We start from the raw sequence: 14,354 nt of genomic DNA, 5'->3' as shown, positions 1-14,354 counted from the left end.
ATTGGTCTTTAAAGTTATGTTTTTCCTCAGTTCTGTTCAGGCGGTCTTCCTTGTTATCACTCTGTGGCACCTTAACACTTTTCACCAGATCAGCCTTCATAATATGGCTCTGTTAACCAGGGCAGCTGTCACTGGTGGGATAAATGTCCCACACCCACTGCCCATTACAGCCTACATCACTGAATGGAAGAAGGGAGAGAGGCAGTCAGGAGTGGGTAGCAGTGGAAATTGAAGGTTGTGAGTAAAGGAAAGGGTCCCTTTGACTGAGGTGGAGACTGATTGGTCCACATGGAAGTTATGTTAATACTATGAAGGACAGTCTTTGCAGGCATTGTAGCCATTGTTGTCTTCTTTTGGCTTCAAATTGTTTAGCATACATCATGAAACATGAATTATTACACAACAGGGGCAATATTTCCTGCAGTCTACTGATAGTCGGGGTAACTTGTAAGTGGGTTGATGTCCCAGGACATTCTCAGGTCTTAGGTTGAGTTCTTACAACCGCTTCAACATTCAAGTGTCCTTGAACAAGATATTGAGTCAGCTAGTACTCACTCGATAATTGCAGGTCATGTGAAGGAGATTTCAACAATCATTAAATGTAACTAAAACTGAAGAATGAATAGTGCAATGCTCTTTGTACCTTACCTGCAAAAGTCATATTTGTACCCTCAGTTTTGTTGTTCTCCCATTGTCAGTAAAACAAGCTATGCATATAATTTAAAACGCCATCGTTTGGCAAGTAGAAGAGTCGGCTTTGATGAACTGTTTTTCATGTTTGCTAATGAAATCAAGCAACAGGGTTTCTGTGGTAGTTGTTGCAATTGTTGTGTTTGTGATAAGACTTCATAGCTGGAATAAACCATTAGGGCCGTGTAGGACTCCCGTCATAAGCCCAGTTGGCTATTTTGTCAGCAATATTGTAAATTGCTATTTGTCAGTAGGCATATCTTTATCAGTAAATGCACATTGTATGAACAGACTGAGACCATGGTTTTTATTGTGCTTGTGAAAGATAATTTTCGGCATTTATTTCATTACTTGTGCTTCCTCTTTTCCTGATAAAAGAAAAATGCCAATGGCCACTCGCACCCTGGTGAGTCACAGGCAGTCAGGGTATACAGAGCGCAATTATGCAAAACACAGAGAGTGCAGGGTTTTTTTTTTTTTGTTTGTTTTTTTTTTCTGTTTTTTAAAGGACAAAAGGAAATAGTAGGAAAGAGATACATGCTGGTGACAGTGGTTTTCAAAGGGTGAAACACATGCACATGCCTGCTGCTTCCAGAGATAGGACATCAAAAAGGGTCCATTTTGATTTGTATGTGTAAAGCTCTTTGAGGTCAGTAATTTTTGAATGCTAATTCCATCAGACATTGACTGTCTGGTCACGAAAATAAATAAATTTTACTTATGGTTACAGAGATATTACATCTATCTATCTTACATCTATCATTCCATTAATAAGGTAGACTGATTTAAACATGTTTGTGGAAGTCAAACATAGGGTTTTTATTATTTTCTCCAAATTTTAGACAGGAAAAAGAAGACCACACAAAAAATAGTAAACAAGGTTAGGACCTTAACTAAAATACATAAGAAATGTGATATGGTTTAGAAAAATTCTCCAATCTTTCTCTCCTTTCTGTTTCTCCTTTTTGATTTCTTTTTTTTTTTTTCTCACTTTTGTCTACCTCCGTTGTTCTCCTACCCTCTGTGTTTGGCAAGTCGATAGAGTCTGTGTGTTCTTCACAGCTCCACTTTGAAATAATAGCTAGAATATGTAATGAAGCCAGTAGGGGCTTGGAAACAATACGTAATACCAGCTAGCAAGGAGCCTCCACGAAAGATGGCGAAAAAGAGATGAAACTCCTTTTATCCCCACAAAGACTTCACTATCTTTCTCTCCTTCTTACACTGTCTAGTTTATTAGGTACAATTTGCAGCAACTACTGTTGGTTGTTTGGTTTTGTTTGGCTCATTATCTGTCTCCCATCTGCATATTGGTGCTTGTGTATTGTCGCCCTTCAGATGATATTTGTTAAGTATTATTTTTAGATAAAGACAGTTGTATTCATGGCAAGTGTATTCAAGGTTGTGCACCCTGTGCAGCTGGCAGATCTAGGATAGAAACATATGAAAAATAAATTTTCCCCCTTACCATTTATGAAGTATTGAAATACTGCATCAACTTCAACTTCAGAGTTCCAATGGTTTTATAATTTAGAACGAAAGCTGATGAGCCGCTGGCAGAGCTTTCTGGAACTGTCCACCTGGAGTTGAACTTCACACAGTCCTTACTTTGTGGTCTCCCTAGTGTTGAGGCACCAGGCTTCTGAGCACATTCCAACCCACCTGCCACCAGGCTGGCATTTGCTGTTCCAAGTGCACATCAAACAAATCCAAATAAGATCCCTGCATAAGCACAGAGCAAAGACTCCACCACCTGCACTCTGCAGGTAGACATTTTCATTTGGTTCGTGAGCTTTGTGCCAGGAACAGCCCCCTCCAGGGGATGAGGATGATTGGAGCTCTAGAGTTCTAAATGAACAGAAAGAAAGAAAAAAAAATAGAGGAGTATAGATTGTTGTAGCTTCAGGTCTGTTGTCTTTTAAAAGTAGATATTTTTGTACTGACTCCAAGGTGTAAAAAACTCTTTGAGCATTAGGCCAATGCCAGGGTGGAAGCATGACTAATCTTTATAATTAAGCAGGATCGATGGTCACATTTGTGGCACAGCTGAAAAGCATTATTAGACCAACGTTCCAGAATAGTAGCCTTGTACAACATTGTGTTCACACCGCTTGCTGATGTGATAGAGTGGGTTATGGTATATTACAAAGAATCCTGGGCAGCGGCTGGCATATTGATGCTTCCTGGCTAAACGCTAATGAGCGATGGTGCTGTGTTTGTCAGGGAGGCCTGGGCTGCAATCTGTCTGCTGAGCCAGCCAGAAGCCCTAATGATATCATCAGGAAGTGCCGTCAACAGCGCTCTAACGAGGAATGATCTGACGCCCATTGTTTCACCTCCTCCCTCCACCTCCCCCCCCGCCCCATCTCTACTGTTGTTGCCAAGCATTTAGGTTGAGTTTTCTTAAACATACAAGATAAAATCTAAAAAAAAGAGATAAGAAAATCAATCTCTTGAAATATATAATCCCTAAAGGATATATATAAAAAAAACATCTTCTTAACACACTGGAGAAAAGTAATTAAAGCAAAACCCATGAATAACAAACAAATATGAACAAATTAACTTTTTTAGCTCCCTACATATACAACATATAATGTAAAGTCTGAGGTCTTTGATGATGATAGTATGACCATGATGATGATATAGCCATGGGCAAAAGTCGGACCCTAAAGAAATGCTCCACAGGCTGCCATTGGGGGATCATTGCTTCAAGCTATTCAATTGCGCAAGGGCTGGTGAATTATCTATATGCCCGGGTATGTTCACATGACCTCTCTTCATCTGGAATAAACAGACTCACCCCTCTCTTTTTGGTGAATGTTACAGTATGATATTTTCAGTTTACAGGTCCATATCATCACCCCTCTGCCATTACTTTTCATCACACTTACATCATTACTGAGTCTCTACCACACTTTGTTTTAAAGGACCCTCACATATTACATAAGCTGCATACTGTAGGACAACATAACAAGATTCGGTCTAACTGATTGTGTAACTGATTCAGTCCACATTTTTAATTATTAAATTCCTCTGCGGATGGCTGAGACCGGAGCGCAAGCCAGTTGGTCATGGCAATCTGCATTATCATTGCAAAAAGATACGGTTCTTGACGAAATGGTTCAGAGAAATTCAAGATACCCTCCATTAAGATTGTCTGACTCCTTAATGCATTGACAGATCGACTAATCATTTCCTCTCTGTTTTCTTTCTGTCTTTTCTCTTTTTTCTCTTTACCCCCTTCCCTTTTTGTCTTTGCTGAATATTGTCATTTCCCAGGTGCCTTGCAGATCGAGAACAGCGAGGAGACAGACCAGGGGAAGTACGAGTGCGTGGCGTCTAATGTGGAAGGCGTGCGCTACTCGTCCCCTGCTAACCTTTATGTGCGAGGTAGGGAGCAACCCGGCCCCATAGCCAGGCCACAAAAATAAAAAATGAAAACATCCGTCCATTCTAACTAAAATGTCTGCCCAGTGCAGCACAGCTTTAAGTGGCATTACTGTTGAGCTTAACAAATGATAATTGCTTCCATTCTAGCCCAGCTGTATTTGCACAAAATGTATTTTGGAAAATAGCATTATCCGAGTGACATAAATCTTTAAGCATTGATAGTATTGCCTGCCCGTAAATGTAATTTCATATGCACTGAAAATTCCAAACTAATGTTCTTCTCTGTTATGATGTTATGCTCCATTTTGTCTTTCAATGCCCTCCCCTACTCACTTGGAAGGAAATGTGTAGCACTACAAGCCGTATGTCTTTACCTTATCGGTTGTAAGAAGCCTTTTACTTGTAATTGTGTGCCCGATAAAATGTTTCCCCTTCGTCAAAGTTATGGAAACCAAAAAAAAAAAGTTGGGAAAGACACATTTTTGATTAGTTTTTTTCAGATACAGGAGCACAACGGTAAGTCTTGATTTTGATTGAGTGGCAAGGTATTAATGCACACCAATCAAAATCTCTACCCCTTAGCCTTCTCCAGATTTGCGGGTAAAAAAGGATTTCCTTGTTGTGAATTAATAGAAAAGGACTGTTAACACAGTCAGTTGCTCTGCATTTAAAAAAAAAAAAATCTCTATCGCAAAAATTATAAATAGTACACTTCATCTACTTTTTCTTCATGGTGTTCTGGAGCATAAATCCATTGTATTCCCCTGTTTCTTCTTTGGGGTATTATCTTTAAAGGCTTTTACAGTCAGTAGTCATTTTGGCTGGCATGTTCCAGCAAAGTGAAGATATGAAAAACAATCAGTCACAGGGAACATTGACTTTCATAGGAAACAGGCAATGAAGACAAAAGCCTACCATCTACCACTAATGCTAAATGACACTGAATCCCTGTTGAGGGAGCTTTAATAAATTGAAGCAGATGCATTTTCGACATGTATTATTTATATTGTGCATATTAAATAAAGATGCTTTGGTATCTACTCAGTTTGTTCCCTCTGCTGTGTACCAAATAACATTGTTCCCAATAAATAATTCACTACTCTGACATTATAAAATGGGTCAGGGAGCTGCTTTTTCATTATTATTGCTATTATCATACTGTATCCTGTGAAGTAGCAGAGCAGGGGGAAAAAAATTCACACTGTGAAGAGCAGAAAGGAAAAAATGGTTCATCAAGATTAGTGTCTCTTCTAGCCAGCATTCGTCCTGCAGGATCATGCTGTCTGCATTGATGTAGTGACATTTAATGTCAAGTGGCTATCCACCCTGTTCACGTACAGAGTAGTAGAAATTAAAAGCCTTGCGGCAAATCACATTCAAAAGCTCTACAGGAAACATTAAATAACAATAATGGGAACACTTTGTTGACACAGCACCGGGATGTTTAGTAATATCTTTGGTCAAAAGCACAGAGCGATACCCTTATATCATTTCCAACAATTCATGCAATCTCCATGAACACTGGCTCCATCAGCATGCTTTTAAAAGAGAACACAAGGGTCATAATTACTCAGGTACTTTCACAATATGTAACACACTTGTTATGCCTTGATGGTGTCAATCTTTGTCTGTTTTCAGTTAACTTTTGTCAATCAATTCTGATACTTGATGTTGACTATGTTTTGTTCACGAAGCGAAATGCACTTGAGATTAGCAGCTGTGGTAGGGATCCCTTTTCAGGAGATAAATGGAAACATTTCTAAATTGTATCGGGGACGAATTAAGTTCTAAATAAAACCATTATGACAGCATTACTGATTAGCTTGTAACAATACTCTGTGACCGTCTTGAACTGCAGCTGCTAATTTCAGCCCAAACTGTGTCTTTTTTCTTTTCTATCTCTCATTAGTTTTTTTTATTTTTTATTTTGCCTTTATTTGGTTTCCCTCTCTAACAAAAGCAAATACAGCCACCACAGGAGCCTCTCCTTGTGGCTATAAGGAGCTTGTGAAATTTTGAAGAATGAATATGGTACGCTTGATTTGACTCCAGTGGCGCTTCACTATTTTTTTCTTACCAGGCGACAGAGTGGCCACTGGGGTGAATCTAATTGTTTTGGTTCAAAGTTTATTTAAGGGGAGGGGGGCAGGCCAAGTGTACTTTCAAGACGGGTGTCACTGATAGCAGGGACAAGGACAAAAAAAAAGATTAAAGAAAAGGGAAATGTAGCTGCAGCTAAACACCTTGAGGTGGCTTTTTTTACTCTCTCTGTGTTTCCCCTATTTTTCTCTTCTCCTCATGTCATTGTGTTCTGCATCAACCCCTTTACATCCCTCAGAGCTTCGAGAAGGTTGGTGTGTTTTTTCTTTTTTACTTTTTTTAACCCACACTTGAAAAAAAAAAAGAAATTCAACATGTTGAAAAATTTTTAGCTGTATTTGCCTATTGCAGAGCTCAATTGATTACTAATTTGAAAGAAACAACTAATCAATGAATCCAAACTGCTTAATGATTATGAAAGAGATTTTTCTTTATTTCAAAGGAAGAAATGATGAAAGCAAACCCGATTAGCTCGGGTCTTGTTAATTTACTTTTATGTTTGCATTGTGGGGCCTTTTCTCGTTTTGCATCCTTTGGTATTGCTTCTGCACCTAAAAGCTTTCTTGCACATGTTGTCATGGAAACCCAGCACGTGGAAATAACAGGATCTGTTGCATGATGGGAGAATGTAACTGCGCTTGCATGCCTGTACAGAATCCCTTTGGCCGTGATGGTCTTTTTTTTTTTTCCCTTCTGCATTCCCTGTGTTGGTTCAACTGTTTCTTTCCATTTCATTGATTTCTCTACAAGTTTTTCCCCCGATAAACTCCTTTTTGCTTTCCTTCTTCTAGTTTATTTTTTGTATTGTGATTATGGTGTTGTGTTTATGTGTTCTTTCCTTTTGTTTTGGTTCTTTTTCTGACCTTACGTTGCTGTTAAACACATTTGTCTTTTTGTGGTTCATTTGTTGTGTGAGGTTTGTGTTTCTTTTTCAAAATGATGCTGCTCTGCTTCTTGAGTCTCGGAGTGCAAATGCAAATGCTGAATGAAATAATAACTGTGTATACAGCCAGTGTTTCTGTCATCTTGTTTATAGCAATCCATTACTGAAAAAAAAAAAAATACCTGATTGGCCCTGATTGGATTCCATGGTGATTCAGACAGCCATTAAGAGATGCCATTTACAGTGTCATGCGGATCAATAACAATATAATGACATCACATTTACTGTTGCTTAGCGAGTGTTCAGAGATACTTTTTCTTTTTCAAATGGTGGCAGCTTGATGTGATTGGTTTTGTTGGGTGACTGCTGTGTGCTGTGTGTGTCCTTGCAGTCATGACATGCAATCAAATTATAATTCATTATTCAAAAGCTCTCCTTCCTAAACTAATGGAGATACTCAAACAAACCCAAGACAAAGGGATTTGCTATTAGGCATTTCCATTATCTCCTAAGATGTGTGAGCTAAATGTTAGCACCAGAATGTACACCAGGTTTCCTAAGACATGTCAAACAGAATGAGATCTATTTTGAATTTCATGTGACCTGTTGCAGTAAACATGCCTCGCATTTTACAACCTCACCAGTCTGCCTAAAATACCGATTTTATTTGTTAGGAACCTTGGTTCTTTGTTGTGTTGTTACATTTGGCTCAACAAGTCTGGGTAGATCAGGTATATCATTATTTTAGGTAAAAGAGATAACAGACTTTTACTGTCACTTAATTTCTGTCAGTCTGAGAGTTAGAGTATGTGTTCCTGTCAAAGTGTTGATCTCTAGAGGATTAGACGGATCTCTGTAAAGTATTAGTATAGCACAACAACAACACAAATTAGCTATTTCCATTCTTTCATAACACTAATTAATCTACAGGAGTGCATATATTACATTTGTATCCCTCTAAAACACTTTGACAATGGCCAATTTCAACCAGTCTTCTGATATTGGTAATTAAAAGCCCAAGCACATTTCGCTTGTACAGTACCTCGACAGTTTCTATTCACCCATATATGCTTGCGCTTTGAGAGTTTACTCTGGTTTATTAAACCATGCAGACAGCTGCTGAGTTTTTTGCTTGTCAAAAGTTTCTGAGAGCCACACTAAGCCCGAAAAAGGTAGCAAAAGTCAGTTTCATTCATCTCATTACACGGATATTATGTCAACTTACACAGATATTGTGTCTGGGATAACCTTAACAGTCATCACAGACACAATCAGAAGTTTCATTTCTAACACCTCTTTGTACCAAATGGCTGTCATAAGACTGTCTGTCAGTAATTGTGACAGTAGAGGCTGGAAAAACCACCAGTCAATAATCTGTCATTGCTTCTGTCCATAAAATGGTGTCCACAAAGTATGACACAATCCCACTCGGAGAAAGAGAGAATGATGGGAACTGGATAATGTCTGCATTGTTCCTCATCTATGAATAACAGTGATGCAGAAAGACTGTGCTGTGTCGTGTGCATGTGCATGTTTGCCCTCCTACAGTGATTTTTTGCCTGACTTTGAATGTGCTTGCATGTCCTGCTATGCATTCGTGTGTAACGTTGGGAAAGAAAGCTAGATTACACCTTAAGTTCTCACTGGCCAAGCAAAATTCTGCCATCTCTATTAGATGTTTGTCCTAAACACTCCTTAAATTTAATAGCCACCCCTAAAAACATTATATTGGTAGTAAATCAGAGGAAGTATCATTACCTCTTATTCTATTGCAAATACCCGAATACACCCCTTTCCCAGCCTGACTGATAATGTTCTGTGATCACCATAGTAAGGGGTACATTCATGTAGTGTCTTTTGCCTGCTTGTCATCTACCTGTAAGATAATAGAAAAACTGATACACTCTGAAATCCCCTCAAATCACTGCTTGCTGTTATTAGATACCCCTGCCATGATCCCTGTCAGTTTCCTTTAGGTAATAATTTCCATTTTGATGAGCCACCCATAGCGACTGTTTAGCATTGGCGCAGCCAGGGTATGTTAATACAGACTGACCCCTGCGGCTTATATGTAAATGCCGTAGGCCTCATCCAGCAAGTGTGACTAAAGGATCACCATACTGCGTCTGTGTCCTCAGGCAGCAAGAGGGTGTAATCTCAGCTTCAAGGTGACACTAAAGGCTGCACATTATTTTGGCTTCCCCCTTCATTTTGGGGCAGCAAAAACTGCCTCACCAAAATGGCCGATAATGTCCACCTTCTGACCTCTGTTTTTTATTTTTTTATTTTTTGGCACAAACCCCTCCACAACACCGCCAACTATTACAGTTAGTGCAGTACTCTGGCGTTCTCTCTCGACTGCTTTTCACCTCGTCCACTGTAAGGCTTCTTGTCTTTCTCTCCACAATGGGGCTTGAAACAAGATTATATGTTGTTAGTAGTCCAAATGAAAGGTATATGTGTGTTTTATTTTCTCTCAATTCCAAATGGGCCGGCTGGGCTCCTGGTCTCTGTGAATGAGGAGCCTGTCCATGCAATTGGGATTCTTTATTGTCTTTCACTGGCACTATAATATAAAGGTAGGATAGAAAAAGGTGCCACAGACACTTATACACAACTTGTGAGAGCTTATCAGACCATCGACGTGGCAGAGTTATGTGGTCCACTTGATTATTTAGTTAGATCATACAGGCCTGTGTCTAGTCAATGATAATGGTTTTTAGATTCATACATTTCTCTCCCAAGATAGTGCAGTTGTGATATCAACTGACCTTTAGCTCTTGACCTTCTGTTGTAATTAAAACCAAATTTACCTATGTGTTTCATAGAGAGTGCGTGCTGTTGACAGGTAAACTCTCCCCTGGATCTCCAAACTATAGTTTGATTATCTTTTACTCATTGTACACCAGTATCCTGAAGCCTTTATTCAAGTTTTGTGTGAATTGGCTCAGGAATTCTGGATATTTCAAGGTTTACTGACCAGCCACAAATTACTAGAATTTGAAGGATGGTTGGTCTTAGTTCTCACATTGGCTTGGTAGTGTAGGTACTCAAAGGTGAACAGAGATATCCTTCTGTGGGGAAACCTCATTCACTCAGCCATCACAGCTCCCGGTCCATTGGCTGACCTGAGCCCCAGGGAGAGAAGAGCACAACAATCAGACACACTTATATTGAATGTTTCCCCTACCTAAAAATAACAAAAAACAAAACAGACCCTGTTCGCCCTATTCAGTTTTTCACTATTCTTTTGGATTGGAAGTAAATTTCAAAGCAGAGATAAATTATAGCTGAAAAACATCTAATAGTCTTCATGCATACGTATTTGTTGAACACAGCTGCACTCTGGTACTGTCTATGCTGTTTGGACTTACTTCTTTTTGTGGATTTGTTCACTTTGATTTGTTTCCTTTGATTTAATTTCGTGAGTGTGTGTGTCTGGAACAATGCTATATTTGGTAATGAATGGCATGCTTGGACGGGCTTGGGTGACATCCTTGGATTGTATTGGTTTTCTGGTGTCTGCCCAAGTGGATGTGGGCGCACCTCTATATGTCACTCATGCCATAGCCACACCCATGCATGTCCGTGTAAGGAATGGGCTGCCCTTTCACCTTTGTTGTTTAGTAAGACATTTTTTGACTAATTAGGTTAAAGAGATACATTTTCACGTCCTATATGATGGGCTCTTCTTCTTCTTTTTTAACAAATCAACATGTTTCTCCCATTTGGAATTCATGACGATAAAAAAATTGACAAAGCATTCTATCCCAACCAAAAGGTCACGTGCCCCATTGTTTAATTCAATTTTTAGCCAGGTCAGGAAAGTTCTTTGCTATTTTTAGATTTTTTTCATTTCTTTTTGCACAGGAGTACATTTTAGTTGGATTTTTGTAATATTCTGTTGAAATTGACATTTTTAAAAATAGATTTTTCTTTAATGTTGCGATAGATTTTTCTTGGTATGTTTCTGGTGTGTCACTTTGTCCACCACAAAGATGCACTTCTTCAAAGGTCATCAATTAACCCTTTGCTCTCAAGATGAGGTCAGATCTTGCCCACAGTAGCAATGAAGTTAACATTAACAGTGAATTACAGGACTGAGAGGATGCATGTAAAGTATTTCAGGAGGACAGATCAAAAGCCCAACACTGACTTCAAAAGGTCTCCATTTGGGTTTATAATCTGTAATTTGTAATTCACCATCTTTTCTTTTTCAATTTTTTTTATTAGTATATACAGTATGTGGACATAACACATAGCGCTAGCTTGCTTTTATGTACCAGAAAGCTTTACCCCTGAAGTCTACATGTCAACATACCGTATGTACATTTTAGTGTTCATTTCGGTGCTCAGGTCAGTACATGTCAGCTCTCAGGTGAGATACCCTCACAGTGTGTGTAGGTGATATTTGTGCTCCTAGTTTGTTTGGAAAAGTCAAACTGTCTCATGCAACGATCATATGAATCCCATTTGGATCGACACGGTGTACTTTGGAATGCTACCTATCCCTAATGCCCCTCTCACTTACCCCACCCCCGTGAATCTTACTGTTACCACCACCCGTCCCCCCCGTCCCCCAAAACACACACACACACACACACACACACAAGTCACTCCACCTAGCCAGAGACTTCCCAGGTTTGCATTGAGTTGCTGGTGTCCAAGGCGGGGAGGAGGGGATGTGTAGTTGATTCTTGATTTTAAGCCCCAGTGTGTGAGACCTCCAAACTCACTTTGAGCTATGGTCTTTTTTTTTTGTTGTTTGTTTGTTTTTTATCTTGATTTAGAATCACAGTCTCCTTATTCTATCCCCCTCCTCCTTCCCTTTCTTCAACAATCCAAACCCCTCCCCTTCCCTTTACGTACCGTACAGTATGTCAGCGTGCCCATCCGTCATTTTCTGTCTGCTCGTCTCCCTCTGTTTGTCTTCTTGTCTGCTGTATTGCTGCTTGAGTCTGTTTTGTTCTGCCTGTCTTGTATCTCGTCCCTGTCTTTTCTGTCTTGTCTATCTGTCTCTAAGTCATCTCTTCCATTCAGTTCATCATTTTTCTTCTGCATCTGCTTACACTACCTTCCTTTTCTCGCTTTGACCTTTTTTGCATCCCAACAAACATTTTGACATTGAAAAGATACAGATACTGATATTAAAAAGCTAGTTTCTTAGCAAGCTGATGATGATTAGTATATTTAATGTTTGGTGTTCAGCCCAATAGCAATTTTACAATTCAGCTTGATGTAGTCTTTCAAAACACATACTAATGTTGCTCACCTTATTTAAATAGGGAAGGGAAGCTGAACACTTTATGCTGACTTAGTGTTAAACTTGGCCATTTGTTACATGCCATTATCTGCCAAGTGCTTGCTGGGATGCTTTTCATGAACACAGTGTTTTTGCTAGCTCATACTCTTATACTCTATCCCTTGCATACTGTATACATGCACACTGATGCCTATACCAAATGTAATACATCTACTGTATGTATATACAGATACAGACAAGCAAGTACACAGTACCTTTCACACACATCTCAGACTCATTATCAACCATTTTTACACTCACATTTCAACTTATATCCATGAGTTTTGAGGACCTCCCTGTCTTAATCTTAGCTGCCATACTGCCCTTATTCACCTACTTCTCTCAGTCCCTTTCCTTCTGTCTCTCTTTCTTGTTCTCTGGATTTCTGCTCCCTGTTGATCCAGTTCTGTTTCTTGATTCCAACACTTTGTGATAGTAGACTCTCAAGCTATACAACTCCTATAGTTTTTCTTTCTATGTATTTTTAGGCACACACCTTGTTCCTCAATACTTATTTTGTGTTAACTGGGACTGCGATGTGACAATGTGCCACCATCACATTTTGTCACATTAGCTGAAGAAAAATAAAGTTTACACAGCATTGAAGTGGGTTTCCCCCCCTTTACCCTCCTCCAACCTTCCCCTATCTTCTTCTTCCTCTGTCTCTCTTTGCTTTCTATCCTTTCCTCAAATGCTCTACCCTCTACCTTGTATTTCTTCTTTTCTCTCCAGTCGTCTTTTGTCTGGGCATGCCAGCGACCCTTCAGTTATATTCCTCTATGCATTTTATCTCAACTTTTATATCTGATTTTGTTATCATTTACTCCTTAATTTACCTCGGTCTATTTATGCATGCTGTCTGTGAAACTGATAGCTGCATCTATCAATGGAACCGTGTCAGATCTTAATAAGGCTTTGTCCAGTGGATCTACCCTAAACCACAAAAATCTGATTAAAGTTTCTCATCTTTAAGATACCTAGGTAGCAGAGCTAGGTGTAAAGTACAAACTTGTGCTAGAATGTGTTTAGAGACCTTGTAGAGGTGATCAATAGCCCTGTAACCCTACACTTCCTATGCTGTGGGAGAGGCCTGTATGGCCTACTTCCTGTTTGGCATGAGTGCCTGAGAGGACAGGAAGTTCCAAGTTGCCACACAGGCCTTATGTGATAGCATTATCACATGGCCATTACTACACACCTTCATACTTTGTGATCAGGTTATGCCTTAGTTGTATATATGTCAGCAGTTCAGTTTCAAAGATGAGAAACTCGTAATAGATTTTTGTGTCTTTAATTGTGCTGTGATGGGTCAAATTTTGGTCAATGGAACCTTGTTGCTATGAATCGTTGCTTTATTGTTAATATATATTGTTGTTGAAGCAGTTATGTTAGTTTAGTTCTTTCTCATTATTTGTATATTTTTTATGTTTTGAATAGTTTATTTTGTATTTTAGTTCACATTTACCACGTTGAATCTTTTGTGTTAAGTATTTCCTTGAGAAGGGTCGATTTTCATCGTGCTCTCTTGTTACCTCTCTTTCTCTTTTTTTTTGACTCCCTTGCCCTCTTTTGTCATCCTCTCCCCTTCCTCATGCCTTCTCCCAGTCCGGCGGGTGCCTCCTCGTTTCTCCATTCCACCAACCAGTCAGGAAATTATGCCCGGTGGAAGTGTGAACATAACGTGTGTGGCGGTGGGGTCGCCCATGCCTTACGTCAAGTGGATGCTGAACTCAGAGGACTTGACACCTGAGGATGAGATGCCAGTGGGTAGAAATGTTCTCGAACTGAGCGGTGTCCGTGAGTCAGCCAACTACACCTGCGTGGCCATGAGCAGCCTTGGCATCATTGAAGCAGTGGCACAGATTACTGTCAAATGTAAGAGATAACTGTGTTTGTGAATAAGCTTAAAAGAAGGAGAAGCTTCAGTTAGCAGCAAACTGCAATAGCAAAATGTAATGTTGTAATTTTTTGAGTCATTATGCAGGA

General features: G+C 39.5%; 1 protein-coding gene across 7 annotated transcripts in view; it reads left to right on the top strand.

Moving 5' to 3' along the window:
- Window positions 1–14,354, top strand: part of ptprsa (protein tyrosine phosphatase receptor type Sa) — a 194,313-nt gene that overhangs the window by 123,889 nt on the left and 56,070 nt on the right. For 4 of the 7 annotated variants that reach the window (XM_026344822.1, XM_026344827.1, XM_026344825.1 and 1 more), the window contains 3 exons: window positions 3,973–4,083; window positions 6,422–6,433; window positions 13,974–14,243. In XM_026344822.1, coding sequence (XP_026200607.1) covers window positions 3,973–4,083; window positions 6,422–6,433; window positions 13,974–14,243 — 393 coding nt within the window. The remainder of the gene's footprint in view (window positions 1–3,972; window positions 4,084–6,421; window positions 6,434–13,973; window positions 14,244–14,354) is intronic. The other 3 variants (XM_026344828.1, XM_026344826.1, XM_026344823.1) reach the window with 1 other exon arrangement.

This window comes from Anabas testudineus, chromosome 4 (genome assembly GCF_900324465.2).
Source record: "Anabas testudineus chromosome 4, fAnaTes1.2, whole genome shotgun sequence".
NCBI lineage: Eukaryota > Metazoa > Chordata > Actinopteri > Anabantiformes > Anabantidae > Anabas > Anabas testudineus.
Note: the sequence above shows the minus strand (reverse complement) of the source record. Positions and strands in the feature narration are given on the sequence as shown.